The sequence below is a fragment of the Calliopsis andreniformis genome, chromosome 5 (genome assembly GCF_051401765.1).
Source record: "Calliopsis andreniformis isolate RMS-2024a chromosome 5, iyCalAndr_principal, whole genome shotgun sequence".
Classification (NCBI taxonomy): Eukaryota; Metazoa; Arthropoda; class Insecta; order Hymenoptera; family Andrenidae; genus Calliopsis; species Calliopsis andreniformis.
The window spans coordinates 589,361-615,829 of NC_135066.1; the positions used below are offsets into that span (position 1 = coordinate 589,361).

Consider the following 26,469-nt stretch of genomic DNA (forward strand, 5'->3'; position numbering starts at 1 on the left):
TTGAAAATTGATATTTTCCCTCCCTCAGGTTGGGAACCCCTGCAGTCCTAAAAAAGCGCGAACATTTCAAATTTTCAAGCACTCGCAATTCCATTCCTCCAGTAGTTCAGTGGTTCGTTTACTAATCGAAGGAGGGTGCGCATAGGGGTCGTTCCTGCTCGTCGCCAGTTGTCGCTGGTTGTTGCTGGAGAGAGGTTGGTCGGTGTGGTTCCCCCTCGAGCAAGGCAACAGTGGCCCGTGGCCCGTACAAATATAGTTGCCAGTCGATCCGCGAAGGTGCTCTTTCAAAGTGGTGCAGTAGTCGTGTGTGCAAATCGGTATGATCATGCAGAGGTTGTGAGACATTTGACGAGCCTATATCACCTCAACCACGCGATTCAACCGAAAACATATACGCTCTGGTTCAGTTTATTCGAGGGAGTTTTCTTCAGCGTGAAATCCTTGGCGAAGGAACAGTCAACCGGCACGCCTTTTTGGACCGGTCTATCCTTGTTACCACAGATAAATGTGTGGCGAATCAAGACTGAGAGAGGACAAGCTTTAGCCAGGATATCAAAAGGAACTTCTTATCCTGCAACAGGAATCAAACATTTCGCTCAAGGTAAGAGTCTGTGCTTCTCCTCGTATAGGTTATCGATTTTCGCGCCGTTCGAGGGGATGCATTCAGAATACAAGGATTTGTGTTCCTTTATTGGCGATTACTTTAATCAAATGGGTCGTGTCTCTAGCTTAGCTGGTCCAAATGGAACGATCGATTCGTTAACTCAGTGATGTCGCACCCTTCGCGAATTATCTGTTGCAACAAGCAGAAGTGCGAGATCATTTCGAGCGTGTTGAGCCCCCGTCTGATAATTTCCTTACCGCCGCTGACCACCTTCTATCAAACAACACAAATGCGATTAAATGATAGTTATCAGAATGGACGAGCCTTCTTTCAATTGAAATGTTAAATATATGTACATGTTTTGAAACGTGGAATCTTATCGGTCTAATATCAATTGAACTTGCACTTTGGAATTCGAGTAGTCTATCAAATTGATAACGATCTGTATTCGAATACTTGATTGTGGAAAACACAAAGTTGAGCGCAGTTCGATAAGAGATTCGCGATAATTTAGCGTAGAACTACAAAATGGACAAAAATGAACCGAACCTTTTGAAATTTCGAGCTGGAATTACGCCATCTTATTACTTCTGAGGGAAAGCATTTTGTTCAAAACTCGAATACACAAAACGGTGTTTCAATGAAATACTATCATTCATTCATTCCCGCTTTCCAGAGCTCAGACCCTTTTCTTGCCCATGCTCGCCGGATTATAATACGCTCAGCCGAGAATAATAACATGATCATATTGACGGTCATAGGTTGACGAAATTGTCTTCGTAGAACATTCAGTAGCCGCCACGACGAGGGTTTCCTTTTGTGTTTCTGTGTCTGTCACGCTAGGGGTCTTTCACCCGATTAGCCCAATGTGTTCAGAGACGTATCGATTCGTCAATTAACCTAAGTTTACGCCTACATTTCGCCAGTTGCAGTAACACTTTCCGTCTTCTCGAATTCATCCCTTTTTGACCCCTTGACATTCGTATATCGTGTTTCCACTGTCGCGTCGATTTTATATCTTATTTTTCATTTATGAAATGCATATATTAAATATGAAGGTTAATTTGTCAAAAATTTATTTCTACTTCAATAATTTTGCTGAAAATTGGAATTCCTTTTTGTATTACATATATTAAGTTTGAAGTCTTTTATTCACATTTTAATTTCCCTAAAATTCAGAGAGAGAGAGAGAACGAGGTTTAATTGATTGCTTGGTCGAAAGAGAATGTGGAGTGTGCATTGTGTCACTCGGTTAAGAGCATTTCAAGTATTCTGACAATAGCTGTACAATATTATTTAATTAATACATAGGTTCTTCTTTATTCGTTATTGATTACTTAGGATATGTAATTCTGCTGAATTTTTAAATATATTTTACCTATAGATAGAATTAAACATATAATATTGAATCGTTGAAAAGATTAGTATTACATGACGCGAATTTTTGAATCGCTTTATAACTGACAGATTATATCTGAGGAATAATTGTTCAGACTTTAGAGAAAACTTTCTGTTTTGGTGAAAGTAGTAAAATCGTAATAAAAAACAAAAGAAGGTTATATAAAACACTATTCAAAGGGAAGGTTCCTCTCCTCTACTCGTATGTTTAAGGTTAGAACGTGTGTACATCTTCCAGCGCCTACGAATAATTTCATGATCTTTATAGAGGCTATTCATTAAGCTGAGTTTACATAGTAGAACGAGTTGGTCAACGGAAAAGGGGTAGATAAGCTAGTGTAACCGTCAGCGATATAGTCTTCTGAAAACGACTTAATAAAACCAGTATATTTGGTCTAATATTTCATAAGAACGAAATATCCGACATTCAAATTTGTATTATTTTCCTCCAAACGATATAAATACAATTACTACGTGTTTATTAGATGGGATGTCTCAGGAAAACGGGAAATTTTGGAAAGTAAATATTTAAAAAAAAAAAATTTGATAATTATAATATCTGGGCTACACAGTTTTCAATATTTCTTATTTTCCAGAGGCACCCTGTCTGTACCATATATTTGGTCACAATATAGAGAATATGAGAACAACATTTGAGAGATGCGTTGAAGGGTAAAACAAGCAGTACGAGAATCGGTCGTTTAAAAAGTTCGTAATTGATCTCGTCATGGGAAACAATTTAAATGCAGGCTACCGCAAGTGCATTTCCGATAAACACTGCAGTTATACGATCATGATCGTTTCATAGGACATTTAATATGCTCGTTGTTTTTTCGCCTTTTATTACATAAACCTCCATCTCGTCTCTTTCGCAATGATTCGCAAGTAGGGCATAAGGATGACCATTACGTAATCCATGAAAGCGAAGTTATTCGCAGATTGTATCGTTTATTTCGGCAAGCGGCTTCAGGCCCTCGAATACACGACATACCTCGTTTTCGGTGAAGCGTTAAGAACCCCTAATTGTGTATTTCGCTTTTTAACGCGATCGCTGCGATTAAGAAAGAACCATGTACAAGGTGATCAAAGAATTTTTGAGCAGTGTTTTTATTTGTCACAAACGATTATCGTTTTATCTGAAAGGAAATTGAGGTCAATGTTCGATATTTTTTTAAGGGATCAATGTCGATAACCTCTTTCGACGTTGCTCCCAAAGGGCGTGAATTTTATCGAGATTCTCCCTGAAAAAGAACACATTCTACGTGCTCGAAAGAATGACTTTCGTGATAATCTATTTTGAGCGCGTAGATCATTCGCGCTGTCGAGCAAGTGGAACAAATACAAGACGAAGTAGTAAAAAGTACGTCAGGTAGTGTCCAAATTGCGTTCCACTTTCAGCAACGGCTAAGTTCCATTGCTTTTTGTGGTAAATCGATCAAATTACGTAAACCGATTTAGTTACGACTTCTTGTAACCTTGGAAGATCGGAATACTTATTTAGGAACAAACAATAATAATATTGATAATAGTAATAATAAATAATAGTTCCTTCTTCTTACAAAACTTAAAGAAACATTTTTAACCTTTTCGTGGCTACTTATTTTTTTGTTTCTGTCAACCTAGAGTACCTAGAATGACGTTGGAAGTCGAGTTAAAAAAATCACTTGGTCATGAAAATGATTGTTAACGATACAAAAGCCATGCAGTGCTTGAAATGAAATTGGAACCTGACGATACATATTATGTGTATTGACGCAACAGCAACAGTGTTTCGACTCGACGTCAGTCGAAAGTTTGGTCAAAGTAAAAGGAACCGCGCGGTAAAAGTGGAACTTTCTTTGTTTCTTTCTTTCTTTCCTCGTGGCCTCAGCCAAGACGCGTGCGTATATAAACGATACTCGTTTAATGTTTACGCGGGACCAGAATAATTTATGGGCTGCGCTCGTCTTCCCTGCTTTTAGCCACCGGCTGGGACTTCTGACCGTTCCCTCAGCGAATGGATGGACTTCTTCACTGAAATTTTCAGTGCTCGAGGCTTTCGATTTTCTTTCGTTATCTTCTGTAAGAATATTGTTACAGTGATGGTCCATTTATCATCTAAAATTTAAAGGAATAGTTAATTGCGTAATTGAGGATGTTGCAAGGCTGACAATGCTAATTTGCCGTCTGTTGATTGTCTATAATTCTATATTTATTGCAGGAAATATGATAGGAATTTTACGTAACACTTACCACGTTGTAATAAGCGTGGAATCTGTTCATAAATGAGACAAAATTAGGCGATTGTTTAAAGCCATTCTGAATGTCCTCTATCCTTTCACCTCTTATCGTATCATTTCGCTCACTGCGTTAGAAAGATAAAATCGCTAGAATCCCAATTAGCGTAGACGAGTCGTAGATTTGTTACTCTTCGGCGGGAAGTGTATGGAACTCTAACATTTAATGAAATACAATCGTGGTAAAAGATCTGGCTAGAGAAACCACAACACGATGCTTTATCACGCATCATTGCGATCGTTCTGTGGTTTCGATTCATCACTCGACGACGTGTATGCTCGTGCAATTTCAACGTAAGTAGTTCGGTTGTTGTTTACCCGAAGGATATATTATTCATATCATTTTCTATACAAGTGGGGTGAAGAATGAAATCCACTCATGGAGCTCGAGATCACGGTACATGTATTATAATCCTATCGTAGCAGAGTGCTGCAGGCTGTCTATTAAAATAATTAATATGTATATGGAAAGTGCGGCGTGCAATTATCGGTGGATAGGAGAACGGGTATAAGTTCATCGCGTGGGATGGGAAGCATGATGAATTACGTGCGTGGGTTACCGTGAGCCTATGCACACTTTGGGAAGCGCAAGATGCGTTTCATCTTTCTGACTGGTATCTTCCTCAGAAGATTTGTCATTTTTCGTTGCCTTTATAGCTTAGGCCTATGAGCTTTATGATCTTTCAAGTAACTCCTAGTTGACCTGTGTGCCCTAACTTTGAGCCACTTCGCTTCTCTATTTTTTTTGCGTGAAATTGTTGATGTTCAGGAAAGATTCAGAAGCAGGAGCTATCGTAGTTTAATTAGCAAAAGGAAAGGTATATCCCTCGTTACTCGGTCACGATTTTTTCCATGTAACCAAATGTAGGAAACGCTATAAGAGGAGCCTAGAAAATGCGCCTAAAGAGGCAGCGAGAACAATGACGGTGAAAAGCAACCGTGGCTTGCGCACAATGGTATATGCCATGCCTCCCGCGATGGAAATAATTATCAGGGGCAAGGAGGGGGAAGCGATCTTGATCGTTAGATACGAAGACCACGAGCGTATGGATCGCCCCCACCGTCATGAATTATGCAAAGTGCTTTCCGCTCGTATTATCCTCAGCTATTTTTCTGCACCTTGTTCCCATCGTTGACCGTAAGAGAAAGCGTACCGAATTGTTCGTTCAACGTAAACCAACGTCCGAGATGCGATTCTTTTTCTATAAAATGTCTCATTTTACCCCTGTCCTCTCCTCTTTCTTTTTGCTTTTCTTTCTTTGTGCAATGTTTCGCAACATACACCCACGCTTCACGCGATTTCTATGTAAGCCCCCCATTGCGAACTTTACAGTTAGTAGGATAACGCTCGAGGATGCCCCATTAATTTAGACGCGATCTTACGGTACTCTGACAAGGAACTGTCGACCTTGGACCATCGGCTGATAGACCTGGCCCGCAGGAATATTCTTTGCTAACAATTACTAGCACCCAATACCTTTTTAGGGGGCGATTACAATGGTGTAGGATTGGACAGGATGTAATTCAGTCGGTAATTCTCAGAAGGGAATAATTTCCGAATTTTTCTTCATCTTCGGATTAATGGAAATTTTACAATAAGGTGTAGCTAAAAGATCATTCATTGCAGTCTATAATTCTGAAAAGAAAGTTGTATGAAAGAATATTTATAAGAATGTCGCGTCGGTGAGAAAACGAAATATAATAATTAGTCGCGCTTGTCACTCAGTCCCTGCTTTTTAATGTTGTTCAAGGAACAGCCTCAATTAGACTAGTCCGACCTTTCACGACCGCACAATACATATCTTTGTGGGACAATCGGTGGAAACTATGTGATTGTTTTCGCGACCCTGGTTTGTTCTTTCTTGGCCTACGCATAATCGAAGAAAGCGACGACGGGAATGGCACGCGTTTCAGTAGAATGTCAGCTATGTTTTCCTTTGTCTAAAATCACTCGACATTAGCTATGTAATTGCGTATTGTTTGTAAATATTCTGACAGTGCTCGATCTTGTTTACTCAGACTGCGAACATAAAATCGGGCGCCGGGCAAACATTGTCTAAATACTGTGGGATCTGACTGAATTTCTCGCGAGTGTTTTTATAAATATACCTACAGGATTTCTTAAATTACTTGACTTTATCGTAAGCGTTGTTCACAAGCTGCGTGCGAAATTCGAGCGAAATTCGAGCGAAATTCGAGCGAATTGTATGGGGCCGAGCGCTGAGCGCTTCCCTCGTCAGTCGCATCCCACATGCATCTCGAAAGAAGCTGCAGTTAGAGTCCGCCCACGAGTGCAGTTTCTCCGGTCAGAGCGCGGGGAATGATTTTAACGAGACGGTAAATATATCCAGCCGCAGAACGAACGCCAAAGCGGCATGAGAATGAGCAGAGTGTCAGTGTTGCGTTAAATCGAGCATGTTGTAATAAATGTACCTCCCAGTTCGCCCAGCGTATCTATGAGGTAAACCCTCTACTTACGTACTTTTAGAACTATGTATGCATCACGCTTTTGACTAGCTCGAGTTATTCCATAATTCGTTTCGCGAAGTGTTGGTCACCGATGTGGTACGCGAGCAATTCTAACTTTCAACTCGGTGACGCGAATTCAAGCACTTGCAGTAGGTATGTAGCAAAGGGAGGCTTGCATTCTCACGAAATCTCTACCCTCATGCTGGCTATCGATCGGTCTGAATAAATGCCTTTTTCTTGTACCAGATGTTCTCGTTTCCGAAGGTTTATGGGGGGGGGGGGGGGGGGGGGGGGGGGGGTTCTTGTGTACCAGGTATTCAATTGCTTTTTATTCTCCTAGAGATCGCCGTTTATGGTACCTGCGTCAGAGGATTTTTCCTATTCGTGAAACTCCCTAATTCCTTCGGTCTAATGTTGAGGGTCTTGGAACTGGAATTCCCCAGGTAGCCTTGCTATTGAGTGCAAGGAATTCTTTAGTATTCTTCTCCGTAAGTTTCTTTCTTTACCTGTACAATTCTTCGAAAACATCCATTCAGTCAACCAGGTAAACAAATATAGAATAGTTGGCAAATATGTCTGCAGTGCGGCTTTGCTGAATAATTTACAGACTGAATTAAATCTTTGAAGATCATCCTACGTACTTAACCCCTCACAATCAACTACGACCTCTGTAATTCGTACAGGCTTCCCATTCGTTTCTGCATCATTTTCGTTCGCATAGTGCTTTTCTAGGCAAAACTGCGTTGGCATTGAGGGGATAATTGATCACTTTTTACTGTATCTTATCTAGACATTTTGTTGGTAGTATAATTTTTCATAGAAAAAAAGAAAGATATTCCTGGTTTCAGTGGAATCTACAAAGGGTACAGAACTCCCACATAAAGGAAGAACATAATAAGGTTTTCATTATCCCCTGGAGTCATCTAGAAACACGATCCCCTAATTATTGTGAGCGATGTAAGTCCCTGGCCCCAGCTACAAGCCCACTAATGGACCAGATCCGCAGAACTCGGCGCACCAAGCGTGAATCCAGCGGGTGTCTGCGGTCAGGTCAGCGGAGAATGATTCGAGCGGGACGGTAAATATATCCGCGAGCCGGTCCGAGCGAGAGGAAGCCTAATCCAAGGCAGGGGCCGAGAGTTGCGCTTCTCGTCAAACGACGAATCGCGACTCTGCTGGCTACTCTGCATTCTGCAGAGGCCGTTTACCGGACCTTTCCGCTCGCTTGGCCAAGCTTTAGTCGACCACACTTATTCATCACCCACGTGGCCGGTTCAAATAAATTATCGCGCGTCTGTGAGCTTTCTGTCTACCTTGACTATATGTGCTTACACGTCAGCTGTCGCCAGTGGCATTGTGGAACTCGAAGAAAGAGCTGGCCCTTTCGAAGATTATTTCTTCCTATTACTGTACTTCTTAGAAATTCTTTAAGAAAGAGGTTCATCGCAGACTTTTTACCAAAAGACTCTGCCCCCCACTCTGTGGCCAGATCTTTAGCAATATGCCAAAGATTGTTTAGGCTCATTCTCTCTTTTCAGATCACGTACCTCCCAAAAACCTCTAAAAAATTTGTCAAAGATCAAACATTGTTTAGTCATTTGATCATAATGCTTTCTAGAAATGTGTTGCCTCGAGCATGTTCGATATCCAGACGATTGTAGCTGGAAAACTCGGTCGTCCGCGTCGCTATCTTGGTGTCACGATCAGAGACGACGTTCCTCAACGATGGCTCTCCGCAAATAGCTCAGAGGAGGTCTGTTCGGGAGGTCGTGCCAAAGGTTTACTTTTTTCAGTCGGGACACGTGGGGACCAAGCATTTTTATCGTTGTTCGATCTATGTCCGCTAATAATATCGCGCTCCTTCCGCGTTAACGAGTCTACAGGTCACATTTATACTCTATCATAGTTCGTGGTTGTCATCTTGGAACGCGTTGCTTGGCGAAAAAACGCGTAGGTATATAGCCATCAGCGTACAGTGTCTAGTAACATTGCTGACCGCTTTATATTTAGTAACTGTATTAATATTCTTCGAACCCTTGCTTCAGAGAGCTTATGTACATGCTCCAATAATATTGTCGCTTATCTCTCACGAATCTTGCATACATCAGCCCTAATATTGTAAGCGATGGAAATGCGAAAATGTTCTGTCGAGTTTCTTCTTCAAATAAATCTCGTATTCGGCGTAAAAATGGCACTCGAAGTTCTCCAGTCAGCCTTATGGCCTTCCATCGGCTGTTAGCTCGTTCAAAACATTCTACTTTTAACACGTCCAGATTCACGCCTCGATCAACGCGTAAATCAGTCTGAGACGAATTTCTTGCGCCCTAAAATCGTGAAATCGTGTATCACTTCTTTTCTAAGCTTTCAAAAATTCTCTGTTATATAATATTTTCTAATCGTATCTTAAATACAGAGAATTTGTGTATAGTCATATCTCTGTCTCTTCTATGAAAATTGGATTTAATTAAAAGCACATGACGGCACGTGCTGCTTGTGCTTTTCTCTGCGAAATTCTGAACGTCATCGAGCTGAGGTTACGTTGATCTGAACCCAGCACGAGACGTGTTGAGTAAATACGAAGAGAACAGCAGGATTAATGCGAGTAGATTTATCTGGATTGGCAGTGGCACACGTGGCCCTCGGTTAGCTCGCCCTCGACGAACCCCACGACGATCGTTCCCCTGGGGGGCACCCCACCATTGGCCACGTCATTGAGTCATCGAAAGCGTGGAACAGAAACGTTAACGCTGCCTGCAAGCATAGTCAATTCGCACGATCTGTATTAGCATGCCTACAGCCAGGCAATACTTCTAAATTTTTCGCAAACTTTGAAGTCTATCGTCTATCGAGGTTGGGGGAACTAGGTTGTCTGAAAACTGATAAGTATTTTTTTTAAAAATAGCCAACTGAAAGATCTCAGTCACAGCGGACTATCATGGCGATGAATATGTATTTATACACATATACTACAAAAGCACGAGGTTTATAGAAAAATTGTTCCCAGTGTGTTATCTACAGAAAATTGTTTGGCGCGTGCACACGTATGCAAGCAATTAATATCCAAAGGATCACGCAGGCAAAAACGGACGTGCAAGAGGGGTGGGGCACGCGTGTGTCGTCAACGATCGCTCGCCACAACCAGTCTCCTTTATTCGATTAAATATTGCAGTCGCTTTGTTATCGATCCCAAGGGGTACGAAATTCGCGGGCTGTGAATCGGTTCTCAGAGATATCGCGTACAGTTGAAACGGAGTTATGCGTTGAAAGGAAGTCCTACCGGAGGTTAAGAATAGATTTTCAGTGCCGTAGGTCAGGCAGCTAGTAGAAGTCTGTTCTGCAAACGCGCGGGTTGGACACTTTGACACGAAGGATCTCTTTAAAATGTTGCTCAAGGTTGTGTATTGTTCAATTTCTTCTTTCTTTAACTCAGTGGAATGTATGCATTTTCTCGCAATAGTTTGCTTCTCGGTTAAATCCTACAAGATTTATTTATTTAATCCTTAAATGATATGATGTGATCACGGCATTTATAGCTACTACCTTACTTTTAACGTTTGATATATGTAACATCTCGGATAGTGATTGTGCCAGAGCCTCCTGAGGACAAGGATTACATATAAAACTGATTCTGACTGAAAGCATTAACCTTTGATGCATCGCTGCGACGCAGAAGTTCGTCCCTTTTCAGTTGGGCCATCTGCCTCGCTATAATATTTGTGTACCGATGAGGCGTAGTCGGTATGCAAAGGACGCAACGCGTCGGGACGTTTTGCATCGGCGTCGCACTCGGTTGATTGTCCAAGTAGAACCTTATATGCATTTCGTGGTTCCTCAATGCCTACTAATCAAATGCAGACTCTTTTATATTTACAATTGCCGCCTTTGTCGTGGCCTCCAAGCGAATTGTTATCTTACCTTGTGGAACTAGAGAAGATAGAAAATTGTGACTGAATCGATCAAACTTGCCAATATCTTGACTGTAGTATTAGTAAATTTCTAGTAACTGTCCAAAGTCATGAAGGCAAACGATATTGCAGCGCGACACGAACCAGCACAGCGTCGATCGACGAGCTATTCGCTGGGACTACACCAAGCGAACACGATTCAGAACGTGGAACATTCGGATGAGCGATAAAGCTCGTTCGTGGGAACGGCAGACTCATAGCTCGACGGACGTGGAAACAAAAGGGGTCGTGGTAAAGTGGTCCCGCGACGCGGGCAGATTTCTGGCTCGAGAACGCCATATGTTCGTCAAGCGCGAACTTCCGCGACGACCGAAAGCTACTCGAGACTATCTCGAGTGTCCACTAAGGTTAATGCAAATGCGCTGAAAAGCCAGACCCTGAACATATGGCTCTAATTTTCTGGCGAAAAGTCGAGCCAGGGATCACCGATCTCTACTTGCTATCAAATGAGAAGAGTTGATTTAAGCCATAGCAAATTATCTGGGGGCAAAAATATTCTCCAGTAGCAATTAGAATGTTCAGAGTTGGGTATTATCTAATAAGGTAAATGTCCCAGCAGCCGACTATGTCTTAAAACTGCTTTTATTTCATTTTCAGCGCGAGGTGTCCACTTTACTGGGACATTTGATATCTTAAACGCTCTGGTATTGGGACATTTACCTTATAAATGGTGATTGAGTTTGAACAATCGCGAGTATGTTTGTTTCAACCAGCAATGTCTGAAATTAATCAGGTTCAGCATCTCTCTTCACCAATAGATTCCTCATTCTCTCTTTCGTCTGGCGCATTGGCCTGCATGTAACCCATCTCGCGTTCGTCTGGCTACTATGCAATGTCTGTTGTGTAGCCAAGACATCCACCTCGTTTGCTACCTTTTTTGGTCACATCTTCGTTCGGACTTTCGTCGGTAGATGATGTAACATCTCGTATCATTGAGCTCTCTCGGGGAGTACCGGATCGTTGACTCACGGTTGTTTTGTTCCTTGCTGTTTTTGCGTCAATCGTGGTACACTCTTGGGATTTTTAGTTGATCGCAAGGTGTATCGTTAGTATTTGAATCGAGGATTCAAGTGGGGTGAATATGACGTAGGCTATAGATTACTAAGAGTGGGAATACCGAAGTAATTCAAAGTAGAGATTAATTATAGAAATATCCTAGTGTAGATTAGGCACTGGTAAAATTCAAAACAGAAATTGGCAGAAATTAACCAAGCTTCAAGTAGAACCTCGAGCACGTCGTAGGAGTAGAATTCGACCAAGTTTAGGAAGATACATATTCATGTATCTGCCTATGTTGCTTTTAGGCAGCTTTGCCTTTCCCAGTTTACTAGAATTTTGTACACACTATTATGATTCACTTTCGAACATGTTACGAGTCTCGCCCAAAATATCGTAACAGCTTCTATATCATCCCCGATGATTCAACTGTTATACGTGCAACAGTTCAAGATGACTGTCCGGTTAATTCGAACCAAGGGTAGTCAGTGCGACGACGATCGAACGAAATGGACCGATTTCCCGTACTTCTGCTGTCTCTTTTGCAGGTAAAAAATAAAATAGAAAAATTGATTATAATATCAGTAGCTTCTTCAATATTACTCTTCTATAGCTCTTGAATTTCACCAAAAAATGTTTGTTTCTTGAGTTTACGTGCTAAACGTTAGCTGTAAGGAAATGATTAAAGTTATACTTTGGTCTTAGCAACTGGAAAGGTTCAGAAAAGTGAAAAAATGAAAGAAAAGTTCCTCTGGTACAAAATTGTGTGTTCGACGAGGAAAGTAATCGAGGTACTCGTTATTCCGAATAGTTCATTAGAGAGTCAGATACTGATCGAAATGATCACGCAACAGAGTCGATCCACCAGTTTCCCGTTTTCGCGTTCCACACAGTTGCTGCCTTATTTGGTTTCGTCTCTTCGTCGCAACACGAAATTGCATAAAAGGTTTCCCGCGCGAACTTTTACGTCTCTCGCTCTCTTTATGCACACGCAAGTATAATATGATACTCTCGAAACTTCATCGACAACTCTGATGACTTTACCCCATAATAATATTAGTTACCCTATGTTAGGTCATTCTATAAATAACGCATCTGAAAATTATTTTCTTCGCAAAGAAATTAATTCCTACTATTATTTTTAGTCAAAGCTCTATCAAATACTACATTCGAAGGATTGTTAGATTTTCGAAAGAGTCTTAATTTTTTGAGGTGAAGTATAAACCAAGGAGCAGCCGATTTATAGGCTGACATCATGCTTAATAACACCATAAATTTATGCTTCTTCATTTGGTTCTTATTCCAAAATCATTGACATAGGTATAACGAGCACTGTGGTGAATAAATACTGTAGTTTAAAACGATATTTTCCATGGCCCATTTCTTAGTCATTGAAAGGAAAACGAGAAGTAGTCCTCAACGAAAAAGAAAAAAATTTGGTTTTTAGTCGGAAGGAAAAAGTTTCTTCAGAGGGTTGCAGTAGGCACGACGGAAACTGGATCATCCTCGTAGACGCAGAGACGCGTGGAAAGGACATGTTTTCAGTCGGTTGATCCGAATGAGCTTACAAGCTGAACATATTTTTTACGACCATGTAGCAGCTCATGTTCCCTTTTGGGTTAAACGTGGATCTATATGTATATGAAAGGCTTGAGCGTGCGTGATACCCTCGGGACGAGACCAGGGGACTAACAACTTGACACGCTTTGAATGTGTTACGTGTACGTATATAGAGGGTGATTCATGAAAGTCGGTCTGTTCAAATTCTGAGGATTTAGTTTAGTGAAAAATTGTGGAATCCACATCGCAAAACTCAATACGAAATTATACTTGGAAATTGAATAGCAATAGAAACGTTAGTAGAATTTTCACGTGAAAAGGTCGAACTTCACCCTAGCGTAACCCATACATAGAAAGAAGCTATGGCAAGGATGAACTAATCGGAGCAGTTATTAATGTAATTTGAATCTTCCTGGTACAAGTTCCGCGTTCAATAACACGGGGAATACTGACGTTTTGCCTGCATTGCGGCTACATTTATCAGAATCTGATAAAGCACTTACCAGTGTCTATACTATTGTTCGTCTGCAAAGTTATACTATTATATAATATCGGATAACGTGCGCTGTTTATTGAATACTGCGCAATATCCTATATATTCTTCATTTTTTAGAGAGTCCCACATATGCGATCTATTCTTCGGCTTCAAATTTTTCTCAGAAGCTCTACTTTTCCATTGTGTAGAGGGTTCTTGGAAACGATACGGTTTTCGTCCCGAGTAAGAGGTCAATATTTAACCAGAGTTGTGCAAATGGTTCTACCTAGACCACCCTGTACATGGAGCGTCGGCATTGTCTGCAGAAAGGTGCGCACGTGGCCTCATTATCTGTGCACGTTTCCTCCAGTCGGGGCGGAACTTTAGGGACCGCGCAGAGAACTCTATTCATCCCACAGTATTTTGTTAATTGCATCAACACCGATCGACTTACCTTTGTCGTTCTTTCTCCCCTTTTCTCCCCTTTTCTCCCCTTTTCTCCTCTTTTCTCCTCTTTTCTCCTCTTTTCTCTTCCTCTTCTCTTCTCTACACGCTCTTTTCGACGTTCCTTTGTTGCTGCATCAGCAATGGTTCAATTTGAAACTCCTGCTTTAACAGCATGACTGCTAATTTTTCCCTTTGAAAAATGAGTTTACTAATAGTTTGAATTTCTCAAAATTCAGGGATAAAGGTGTACCATTAATTTCGTGGATCTCTAGACTTCGCGAATCTTCAGATTTGATTAGTATCGTAATTAGCTTCTCAACGAAATTCGAGAAAAAGGCTTCTCTGCGAGAGGAAAACAGAGGGCGACTTCCGGCGAGTAAATTCGAATCCCTAGCGGGTCTTAACAAAGTAAAGAGTGCTTTCCTCTAGTACGAAACTCGGCTAATGATCCTCAGTTGACCTCCATTGCAAACCGGCGACCTTTGCGACCAAGGTTTGAAAAGTTAGGTCAGAGCCTCGGACGAAAGCGCTGAATGGCGCACGGCGCTGCGGCTTCTTGAATTAATGAAGGAACGAACGAACGAACAAACGTGTTATCTTCCTGCGCGTGATACTCGTGACCATATTAACCTTGACAGGCCGAAATGCAGGCTATTGACGACGTTGTGCAACACGCAATCGTAGATAGTAAAATTGTCACTGTGCGATTACTGTTCGTTTTATAAAGGATGTGTCTTATGTCCATTATGAAGTTTAATTGCAAGGGATGTTTTTGAAAAGTTTCTTCACAAACACTTACAACGGAAGCAACTTTCCCATCATGCAACTCAGCTTCGTTTAGTGCTCTTTTCGCGCACTTTAAGTGATAAGATAAAACGATCGATAAGACGGGCAGCTTATCGGTAGTTCATCGTGTAGTACATAAAGGTTTGAAAGCGTTGACAGTCAAGTTCATGCACTTTACTGGCTGCGAGTCACAGAAGAGGAGGTCTACAGTCGAATCAGAATGGTTCGTTTGGATGCTTTATATTAATATATTTATATCTCAGACGACACAATCAAATGATTAAATACAGTACTGGAAACAAGTCGGTTCAAGTAGGAAAAAAAACACAGAGGAAAGTGAAACTATATTCCCTTGAATAGTGCTGATAATTGTTGAAGGTTTCCCCGAGCAAGGTTCTTCGAACAATTGAATCAGCTTTATCGAAATATTTTTTTTCCTGGTTCAATTAGCTAGCTAAGTTTTGAGTCATTCATTTATACTGTATGTTTAACAAGTTCATATATTCAACTACACCTATTATCTGTCTTTTACCTTTCTAAACACAATACATTATTACGTACTATCTTTTCTAAATACAGGAACTTTAAATTCGACTTAACAGTCAAGATAAGCCTCTAGATTTATATACAATGAATAAATATGTATTTACAATTTAAGAATAAAAGTTTATCACACACTATCTAAGCGAAATTTTACCTACTCCTATTTCCAAGAAATTCTCAATCTCTTTCACTTAACTTTGATCTTGGTTTTGTTCTCTGTAGGTAGAATTTTCACAAAGGTGGCACCATCGAAGGACTTGATCACTGATCCAGGATTTATAAACCACTTGCTCACAAGGTCGTCTTCAAAATAGAACTTGGTAACGACCTTCGTCCCCGTCAGTGTTTGTTGCTTCTGTTGTCTAACAAACTTCGCCTCCTTCTTAGCATTCAACGCGTTTTCAGTCTCTTTGAAATCGCCGGAATGCTTCTTACTTTTACTACTAGCGTTAGTGCTCCCTTCAGGTAAATTTTTGCTCATCTTCTCTTTAGAAACTTGGAACTTGCGCGTCTTGCTGTTCGTCTTCGAGTCTCCATCAAAGGTGACTTTGCCTCCGTCACCGACGTACTTTACTTTATTCTTAATTGATTTCGAACCTAGAAGCACTTGCCCACCGTCCCCAGTGTACTCCACGTCGCCGAAGTTCTGGTCAATTCTTAATCGACAGCCATCGCCAAGTATACTCACTCTCCCACAATTTTTGACTACAGTAATTGTGCATCCATCACCTGTGATCTCTAAAATTTGCTCGTTCGAGTCTAACTTGAGAGAGAGACCGTCTCCTTGAATCTTCCTGATGGTTGCCTCTCCCACGCCCATATCTGAATCCACGTTGATTTGAATCTTCTCAAAATTGGAACCTTTGAGGAAATCTTGTGGATAAACTGTCCTCAGAAATTGTGCAGTAGGATTAGGTCGATTTGTGAGAATCCTTAATACCTCTAACTCAATTATCGCGAGTGGATCTTGAGTGTTTTGATGGTACGTTGGTCTTCCCAGGAACTTTGCAGATAATTAAGCGCTCCGATGACTTTGATTGTTCTGTCAATTAAAAAACTTTACTGAGTTTTCCTCCTATCTGTTCTTGGAATTTGTAGCAAATTTTACTAGTTAGAGAGATTACTATTTAGTCTTTTGTATTTGGATTTCGCATTTTTCTTCAGCGATTGCAAGAAAACTTGCAAAATATTTTGATCAGAAATGACTTGTATTTGTTCTGTCTTCTTGTTTTTGACCCTATTACATAATTTCTCTCATTGTCGCCTATTTGACAATTGGTTCACGCAATAGAGACCCAATTGATCGAGCAATTATAGCGTGATTGGAACTAGGGGATTAGTTACTTTTTCCACCTTCGTCTACTTAGTAACAGGGGCCTGATTGCTCAATTAACTGATCAATTATCTTTAGAAAAAAAGACTCGATGAACAGGAAAATCCGTAAGTTAATTGGCAAGGACTCGTTCTTGACTCAAATGGTCGACGTTGATCGAGAAAGTCCCTGTCTTTGCTTTTTTCGTAATCCCTGATGGACTTCACCTACATAGCGATTGAGTGTCGCAATAGATGCTCCATAGATCCATCGATCAATTAATTAATCGCCAAGGAAAAGATCTCTTGTTCTGAAAAATCTATACATCAGCTCTTGACAACTAGTGTTTCATAGGTCTAAATAGCAAAAATCCACTTTTTTACAATTTCTGTATATTTTTCTCTATATTTTTCTCTATATTTTTCTCTATATTTCTAAGAATTTTTATTTGTGCAAGTGTCAAGAGATCGCACAGGAACAATAAATTCAATCGACAAGGGGTTTCGCGCGTAGAAACTTTGATATCCTCTTCAATAAACTATCTCCTACGATTCTCGTGTCATTGACCGTCTGAATCCCCTATTCTATCTCTTCCGCAATCCCAAATATGTCTTACAAGGGCTTCATCAGCTCAGTAACCGAATGGCGTAACACAGGTTTGATTGATTATTCAATCAACGCGTAGAAAAATCGCCTCTAGACTCACGCTTGCGAGCCTGAAATCCAGCTTGCAATTTTCTACTGTACACTACAGCAGGCTTCATCCATTCAGTACTCGAGTGATGTAACAGAGCTTCGATCAATGAATCAATGGTTTAAACGCCCTTTTGCGCAAGAAAATCTCTCTCTCTCTTTAACTTCTATCAATAATCCTCGTCAGCTCAGAACCCCCGCAAGGGACCCTAAAAAATCTCTAATCGAAATCAGTATTGTATAATTTTGAATTACCCTAGTGCAGACTTGCAGTCTCGATGCTTCCTCGTTTGCCCGATGATCGGTGGAATAAGCTTGGTGCACGTGTAACGAACGCTTGAGCGACACAGCAGCAGGCAGAGCGTTGGGGCGCTGTAATAACGTTGCTGGGTGGCAGAGACGTGTTGGTCGGTCGGCCAATCGGTCTCGTCGCTTTCGGGACTTCCCGAGACCTTAGCTGCGCGCAACGAACACTCAAAGTTCTCGGTCACTTCTGCTCGATTATCACGGTCACCAGTCGGCTTTCTATCACCAAGAGCAACACTCTTCCTCTCGTGGAACCACAAAATTCAAGAAGAACCCTCAACTCGAGGGGACTTCCCGTTCAAACACTGTCCAAATATGCTTTGATACTGTGCGTCAGATTTGATATGTCGAACAAGATATTGTGGGACAAGTATTTTTCCATTTGCTCTGAAACGAAGGGGAAGGATGGAGTGTACGTATTTCTGGAAGAATAGACAATTGTTGGCGTTGAGCTTGGTTTTCCTGAAGAAGTTTCTAATTCTTCTGCATCCTCAAATCTCATTTGTCTGACAATAATGATTTGTTATTACAAAAGGCAAGGCTTCAATATTATTATCTAGTTCAGTTTTGCATTTTCTTCGAATATAAATACAAATACATGTATTTGTTAATCGAATTTTCCCCTCCTCCAGGAATTGAGCACTTACTCTATTCTTCCTACTCTAAACTTTTAAATTTTGCAATAAAAATTTTTCTAAAATTTTGTTCTTGTTTACAATTCACTTCTTTATTATCGGTGTGCAGTTTCTCGTCGTTCTTATCAGCCAGTGGATTCGCGTGCGATATATCGAACGATCGATCTTGATGGAGGGGATAATTATTCAATAACAGCGTGCTGGAAGTGCGATATGAACGAGGAGAGGCACTCGAAACGCGTTGTACGCGATTCGAGGCGAGCAAAGGGGGAACACCGGTCGGTGACGCGAAGTTCTTCGTCAATTACGATTGATACACGTAATACCGCGGAAGGGGGAGCAGAGGAAAGGGAGGAGATGAACGTAGAGGGGAAGAGAGAGAGAGTGTTAAACATGTGACAGATTAAGGTAGAGAGATTACGGACGGAAGTGGATGCACGAGGTCATTATTTCGTTATTCGTGACGATCGCTTTGAATAATTTTCGTTGCTGAAATCATCAGCCATATTGTCTTATCGATGATGTGATATAATCGTGGGATAGGGATATTTTTATACTTAACGCTAGAAAAATGAAAATGTGAGAAAATAGTGTTTATAAATACGAGTATTTTAGAACTGGAAGATACAGAGTGTTTCAGGAAAACGGGAAATAATGGAAAGAAATATTTTTCGAAAAGTAACGTCTAGGCTACCAACACAGTTTCTCAAATTTTCTGGTTCCTTAAAGTACCACTAAGGTATTACAGGAGGAACATTAAGATCTAGAAGAAAAAAGTAGAAACCTAGAAACCAGGAGAGAGAGGTTAAGAAAAGGGAGAATTTTTTAAATTTGTTTCTTCACATTTCACGGCTCTGAAATTTCTCAAAATTATCCACCTGTACCGCTCGTTTTGATGCTTGGAATTCGAAAACTTCTCACAAGGAAGAGTTTCACGAGTGATATGCTGCAGATCCTCGTGGTGGTAATGGACAGTAAATTAGGGGATAAATCGCTGCGATTACGCACTCTCGTAATACACGGTCGTAATTTTCACGCCTCTATAGCAATCACATCCTTTCGCAGCTGTGTTTGTGTGCAAATACAGTAGATACGCACGAATCCATGAGTCATCGAGAATCCGCTGAGAAATGCGTACGGGACTTTACTTTTCATTCATAAATTTTGTTGTCTGATCTGAAAAGGAAAATTGCAGAAATGTTCCCTCGAAACGTAGCTCGTTTTCTTGTACTTCCTCGTGGCCTTCTAAGACTGCATTAAACACTTTCGTTATTTTGTACATTTTCCTACGATAGTGTTACTATGTAGTTGCGAGCACGTGCTTCCTAGCTGATAGCGCTTCTTCCTCAGGATAATTTGTCTGAATTTCAAAGTGCTTGATAAAATGAATTGCAAATGACGAATATTAACTATTACTACCACGTTAGATAAATTCAGGGGATTTTTCAGTACTGCAGTCATTGCTAAATATATCCTTAACTGATATAAATGTGTATTTTAAGCTTCATCTGTGCTTGATCAAATTTCTTTGCATTTTGAATTCATCTCTTTTGAATTACCCTGTATACTTGGCACAGGACCTGTGACGGTTTGACCTCTTTTATTAAAAAATTTCCTCGATCAATTCTGGACCAAATTGAGGGTTTATTGCATCTGTCTGGCGATTTTAGAAACCATTAACCCCTCATGTGTTTCATTTTCCTCCAGTTCCTGGGAAGGAGCGGATATTATTCCTGGTAATCGAATATCAGGACGATTGCTATGTCACGGTCAAGATCCGGATTTTAATTGCTTGACCGTTTCGGTTTATCCACCGCTGGACATGTCTTTGTCTCTTCGCCTATTTCAGTTACGCCTCCACAGGAGCGGTTCGCTTCTGTTCGCTGGAACGAGTTGTGGAAATATAATGCTGTTGCATCACTTCCTGTACAATTGATGAAATGTCTGTCGAGCCAAAACCGTGTCATCGATCTTTAGAGCTTCGGTAGACTTTTTTGTCTCCAATTCAGCCAGACGTGGTCTTGTAGAAAGCAGAAATAAAAGAATTAAATTGGAGAAGTTTCCTCCTCGTGAAGAAACGAGGTTAATGAGCCTACAAGGGCTTCTGGATAGATACTGCGTGTGTGGATGTAGGGAGAGTAATTGAACTCACGCGCGGTCGGAAAGAATTCAGTTGGAATCAGAAGAATATGCTATTAGAGGGTTGGGTAGAGAAAAAAATGATCGAACAATATGACGGATAATTGCCTTTAACTTCACGGGTGTTGATATGTTTTATTCTTATCTATGTTCACCATATTAATAGTCTCCCACCTCCTCTTGATTTCCTCCAACAATCCAACACCCCGTTCTTCATCCCCACCAGCGCCTATATTTACAGTAATAGAAATCAGAAAAGGAGACAACAAGACTAATGGAACGCGTCTCTATTTTCTGTCGGCAGAATGTCGACCACGAAATGAGCATCTCCCCGAGCAACGAGCGAGTGAACCTTGAGATGGAGACAACGCATCTCGAGGACAATAGCCTGAAAGTGTCACCAGTGCAAAATGTGGCCAGGCAGGATTCGGGTGTCCCGGAGGATCTGGCGTCGCCCGTGGGCGACACCAGCAAGCTGCTCAGCGAGGAGGATCCAGACGGTACTATGAACAGCGACTGCAACATCACTGTGATCCACGTGACGGAATCAGAATCGCACAAGCCGGACCAGACGTTGAGCGGCGACAGGAAAGACTACACTGGTGAAGGAAAGGATAGCAAGGACGGCAGTGACAGTGGTGTGGAGGGTTGTGCCACAGAAGTGCCAAGGGTAAGATTAATAGGGATAATTTTTTAATGAAATCTGTTAGAGAAAGACCGTTTTCTTCTTCCCTCTCGCTAGAAGCATAAAAGTAGACTGTTAATTCTTTAAAATGTTTCTAGGAAGTATTCTAATTTACCTGCCTGATGACCCTTTCAGGTCCGAAGTCGGAACAGTCTGGACTATGCAAGCAGTTGCGGTGGTCTCGACGAAGCCTCCTGCGACTCCAGTCTGGTCAGTTGTTGCTCTGTCTACGAAGACCCCTGCGCCACGTTACCCGACGATGTGAGGTTGACCACTGGTGGCGAAGGTACTAGTGAGGGCGGGAGTGAGAGTTCCTCCATCGCTGGCAGCGTGTCTGCTCGAGGCAACAGGACTAACACCAAGAGGACCGTTGCTGCCTCTAGCGTCAGTAAGAAAAAGACAAATGCCGCAGAGGCTCAGAAAGCGACTCGCTCGAAACCAGTACCTTTGACCACCAACTATATGACCGTCACTCCGCGTACTAAGCCTCGCACAGCTACTCCAAGGAGTATACTGGCTAAGGCACAGCCTGTTACGAGAGATAGGGCTAGATCTAGGGAGAAGTCAGTGGTAAGAGAAAGCAACTGCGAAAGTACGCCAACCAGTAATCGAGTGTCAACGACCATTCGTTCTGGAGCTGTTTCGGCGACTCCACGAACGAGGACAAGACCCATTCCCGATTCACTGCCATCAGCGTTGACTACAGAGATAAACAAGGACCTTGCGCAGCGCGGACGGGGTCCTAGTGGTAGCTGCAGGTCCAGAGGAGGATCCACGACACGTGGTGCGCGTACGCCAAGCTCGACACCGTCCGAGGAAGTCAGGAAACCTCTGTCCACTCCTAGGGTACCTTACACAGGGCGCACAGATAGTAGTAGGACACCTAGATCCGATAAGATGACTATGAGTACAGACAACAAAGCTCTAGATACATATGCAACGTTACCTAGAAGAAATAGAAGCAAGATGAGTATTCCTAAGACCAATGAAAAGTCGGATAAGCTCACCAGAAGTAGGTCTGGAAGTAGAGACGCTAGTCTGAGTAGACAAGTTGAGAAGAAAAGTGTGAGCAAAGAGTCCTCGGTTCATAAGAGCCTGCCACCCTATCCGAGATACAAGACTGCAGAGAAAACGCGCATTTATCACGAGACAAGCATTCAAACTGGTCTGACCGGTCAAGATATAGAAAACGCATTGTCCGGTGTCCCGAGTGCTGTTGCAGGACCGGAAGTGGTTGAGCGACTGCACGAGGGATGCCAAACGGATGGCACATGGGAGGACATGCAGGTGATGCAGAGCGATTTGAAGAGACTGAACGATGAAACGACGAACCAGAAGGAAGAGAACGAGAAACTGAAGACAGAAATTGCGGAAGTGAAACGTCTTCTTAAAGAGGAACAGGCTGATCATGCGTTCGCGCGACAGGAACTGGACCGAAATGCACAGAGAGTATTGGCGATGCTAGGAACACCGCAATCTGAGCATGCAGGTGATTGTTGCTTAAATCTCTTCTCTTTATTTCTTCTTAACAGAGTAAACTTACGTATGAAGTAATTTCAGAAGGCAGCGATAGTTTCCTGGAACTCGAGTGTCATTTACAATCTTCTGGTCAGGTGGTTGCTAGTCAGCAATTAGAAATAGCCGATTTGCAATCTTTGTGCCGTATGTTAAGTAGGGTAAGATGCGTTTATAGACATTCGAACTGGTGATAATGAGTAAAATAGAATTTATTAACATTTTGTCTGACTGATAAGGACTTGGAGAAAAGCTTAGCTGCTCAAAAAGCGCTACTGCAACAGCAACAAGAGTTAGAGGCAGAATCAGCTGAGATGCAAGACTTTCTTCAAGAGGAGAAAGCTACCTTAGCGGATGCGCTGAAAGAAGCAGAGACAGAGGTAGTCCTATTTAATAAAGTATCAAGGAATCATAAGATTTGAGCATTGATTAGATTAAGCATTGATAATTGTTTCTTAATTTGATGTTTAGCTTTCAAAGAAGGAAGAGATGTTAGCGAAACGTGAAATAGAACTGGAAAGACAGACCGAAGAGTGCAAGCATTTAGTGAGAATTAGTGAACAACGAAGGTACATAGTATTCAAGATGAACAAATTATAATAGTAGTGTACGTTGAAAACTTCTATTGCTCATACTGTTCTTTCACATGTTTGTAGACAAGAAAATTTGTCCATGAATATGAAATTGAATGCAGTCGAACGACGAAGCAGGGAACTCCTGCTTACACAGGGTGCTGCTGTTTCTGGCGCTGCAGTTGCGCTTTCCGGCCTCGGAACTAGACTAGAAGGACTAGTAGATCAATTGATAACTTCCTATAATATTTCAGTGAAAGATCTCGAGGTATTACTACTATGAAATGTCTTCTTTTTATATTCATGGCTTATAATAATTAATTACTGATTAATCGCAAATTTTATTTGCAGGATGTGATATACCACAATGAAGCATATAGTAGAAGCAATAGTAGCATCGAATCGAGTCCTGTTAGTTCCAAACATAGTTTAAAAGAGTGTACCCCTAGTCCAAAAAGTGGTTCCTTCGTCTCTGCAGTAATTGGAGCAATCAGGAACGCGGCGACCCATCCTTTTGCAACAAAAAACACGGACAAGAAGTCTACCTTAGAATCAGCTAAGCAAATTTATAAAGGTATACACCATTCACTATTCAAACAATTTATATTTTGTATCAGTAATTAATGTTAAGTCATTTTTTCATTGTAACTTTAGAATTGAGCATGGAATCATCGTCTGATTTACTTGATTTCGAAACGGAACCGTGCTTAATGATGGAGAGCGTATTGGAAGATGTTTCTCTTCCTGATACATACTCACATAACATGGTTTCTAGCAGTGATTCACTTCGTAGAGCTTTAAGCTTCCCAGAGACGGTAGATGAGAGTAATCTTAAAAAGTCACGTATTAACGAAGAATGCTCTAGTCTCACAAATCTGACACAAGCAATTTTACATCGTCGTAAGGTACATAGAAAAGAGTTTTCAAAGTGCCGTGATTAGAAGATAGTTACTATGGAAGATAATTGTAATTCATCACTTTTACAGGTGGAAAACGAAGAGGAAGAAGATTGCGATTCTATTAGCGAATCTGACACTGGCACCAACGATGGTCCACTGGCTTCGGATTATTGTCCCGCTGTCAGTCTTGTTGATCAAGTCATCGACGTGGATAATCTCGTCACTAAACTGTTGAAAGTGCTTCGGATAATACAGCTCGACAATGACACGTGCATACAGGACTTAAAAGAGGAGAAGTAGGCATTTTGTCATCATGAATCTAGTAATAAATTATGTAAAACACTATTCAAATGTGGTGTAATTTGCAGATCTGAACTAGAAGCAAAGTTGGAGGTAACCGTTACAGAATTAGAGGAGTTGCGGAAAATAGTAGACAACCTTCACCAATCAGAAGAAATTTTGAGCAACACGTCTGATAGAAGACGTAGCGTGATGGAGAATTGTCGTCTACTAATCAAAGAGGTAATGGCCGGTGATGTTACCGACTCATATCTATAAGAATGCTTCTGCTCCCGTTTCAAATATTTTTTTAATGAGCAATTGACTTTTTGAAAAAGATGTCAAATGGAATAATTCCTCCATAGGCGGGTAAGGAGGAATTAAAATTTGACGCGCCCGCTGTTGCTAATAACAGCGGTCCTGGAGAAGCTACGCACTGCGAAGATCTCAACGCGAACGCAGCGGCTCAACTTCCTTCCTAAACGCATTTCCTCTTTATTTTCTCTTTTTGCCTATCGAGTTCCCATCGTTTGCATAACCGTCCGTAGACGCCTGAATCCTAAACGAATTGTTTGATATAACGACCTGAAGGCGTGCCAGCGTTGCACAATGCAAACTTTCTTTTTAAAGGCAGGTCCATGCCAACGGTGATTAGGTAGTATCGTAGTTCGCAAACAGTATAAGCATTATGTGTGGTCGAAGTCATGTACAGCTTTCTTCGTTCCTTTATATCGAGAGGTATATTCCTGCTTTAGTATTTTATCGTTGAAACGTGTATTATGTATGTATGTATGTATATATATAGAGAATATATATACATATATATTCTATCAGCCAATTGCCACCCGTATTATTTTGAAACTGAATTATAGTCTATGATCGTAACGAATCTGTTTTGATAGTCATGTAATGCCAGGCTATCGTTCAGCCGATCGTTACTTAAATCATACTTTGCATTGTTAAATTAAGAGTTAGTTATTCCGCGTTAGAATTAATTGCGGTTAATTGCTTAACAGCATAGACGAATCGAGGAATACTTAATTGACTAATGAAGTTTCTCATACCCACCGACTGCATTTCATCTTGTGCTATAATGATGAATATTTCTCGAGAGTATTTGAACTCGTGCGTATTAGGGAAATAGGGCAGGTTTTAATGTACCTTAAAACGATTGGTTCAAGTTCACTTCCTGGTTCACAATACTTGAAGAAAAACGATATGCATAATCTTCTCCATTATAAAATACAGGGTACATTAGTTTAACGTAGTCTATTACATATTGGCGAATGTGAATCGTTATTTGATCCATCATTTATCGATATTTTAAATATCCTTACCGTTTTAACACTAGCTTCGAAATCTTTTAGTTGAAAAAATTGCAAGAAAACAAAAAAAAATTGACCTAAAGTAAATTACTATTCCCATAAATATGTAAAGAGAAAAGAGAAGACGTTACATACAGAGCTGCTTTCTATTTTAAATGGCGAAATATATTTGACAAAGCATATTCTTGTATACGCTTCCGTGAACCATGATTAATCCGTCATTGCAAATTTAAGACGATGTGTACATACAGCGAAAATTTCATTTTTTTTTTTCTAATGTGTTTTAACGATAGTTTTTTGAAGGTTTTCCTTTTTTTGAAGTACAATTTACTATATATATGGAACTATATTTATAAAATTCGTGTGAAAGTGATCTTTTTTCCTCTCTCTCTTTTTTAAAAAAATAAAAGATTCCACCCAGACGATGTATATTCTGAGGATCATAGTCCTAAGCATTTTTATACAAAGTATTGTGATGATATACCAAAAAGAACTCGTGAATAATGTATTTTAATTTTTAATCAAATAAATTTCGTTTCGATAAGAACACATCGTATATTGTGCATCTTAAGTATAAAATGTATACATGT

General features: G+C 40.8%; 2 protein-coding genes across 6 annotated transcripts; one reads left to right on the plus strand and one right to left on the minus strand.

Annotated features, from left to right (window-relative positions):
• Window positions 1-161: 161 nt before the first annotated feature.
• Corn (microtubule-binding protein cornetto) lies at window positions 162-26,428 on the plus strand. Of its 5 annotated transcripts, none has more exons than XM_076377685.1 (12): window positions 162-601; window positions 20,909-21,274; window positions 21,425-22,778; window positions 22,850-22,965; window positions 23,044-23,184; window positions 23,276-23,373; window positions 23,461-23,644; window positions 23,728-23,950; window positions 24,031-24,281; window positions 24,363-24,571; window positions 24,644-24,797; window positions 24,920-26,428. In XM_076377685.1, the coding sequence occupies exons 2-12, from the start codon at window positions 20,924-20,926 to the stop codon at window positions 25,034-25,036; spliced, it is 3,198 nt and encodes a 1,065-aa protein (XP_076233800.1). In that variant the 5' UTR covers window positions 162-601; window positions 20,909-20,923; the 3' UTR covers window positions 25,037-26,428. The 5 variants fall into 5 exon arrangements, with proteins under 5 accessions (XP_076233800.1, XP_076233803.1, XP_076233798.1 ...); XM_076377688.1 differs by lacking the exon at window positions 162-601 and adding an exon at window positions 12,194-12,256 and having other exon boundaries at window positions 24,893-26,428; XM_076377683.1 differs by lacking the exon at window positions 162-601 and adding an exon at window positions 12,194-12,256.
• Window positions 15,211-17,967, minus strand: LOC143178829 (uncharacterized). The gene is made up of 2 exons (XM_076377698.1): window positions 17,780-17,967; window positions 15,211-16,561 (listed from the first exon to the last, which is right to left on the minus strand). The coding sequence occupies exon 2, from the start codon at window positions 16,337-16,339 to the stop codon at window positions 15,707-15,709; it is 633 nt and encodes a 210-aa protein (XP_076233813.1). The 5' UTR covers window positions 16,340-16,561; window positions 17,780-17,967; the 3' UTR covers window positions 15,211-15,706.
• Window positions 26,429-26,469: the final 41 nt, after the last annotated feature.

What these genes read in the sequence shown, in the direction of transcription:
- Corn (XM_076377683.1), top strand. Translation starts at nt 12,218, where the DNA reads ATGGACCGATTTCCCGTACTTCTGCTGTCTCTTTTGCAG. An exon ending in TGAAAGAAGCAGAGACAGAG is followed by an intron (nt 23,185 to 23,275) that starts GTAGTCCTATTT and finishes TTTGATGTTTAG; the next exon opens with CTTTCAAAGAAGGAAGAGAT. An exon ending in CAATTTTACATCGTCGTAAG is followed by an intron (nt 24,282 to 24,362) that starts GTACATAGAAAA and finishes TCACTTTTACAG; the next exon opens with GTGGAAAACGAAGAGGAAGA.
- LOC143178829 (XM_076377698.1), bottom strand. Translation starts at nt 16,339, where the DNA reads ATGGGCGTGGGAGAGGCAACCATCAGGAAGATTCAAGGAGACGGTCTC.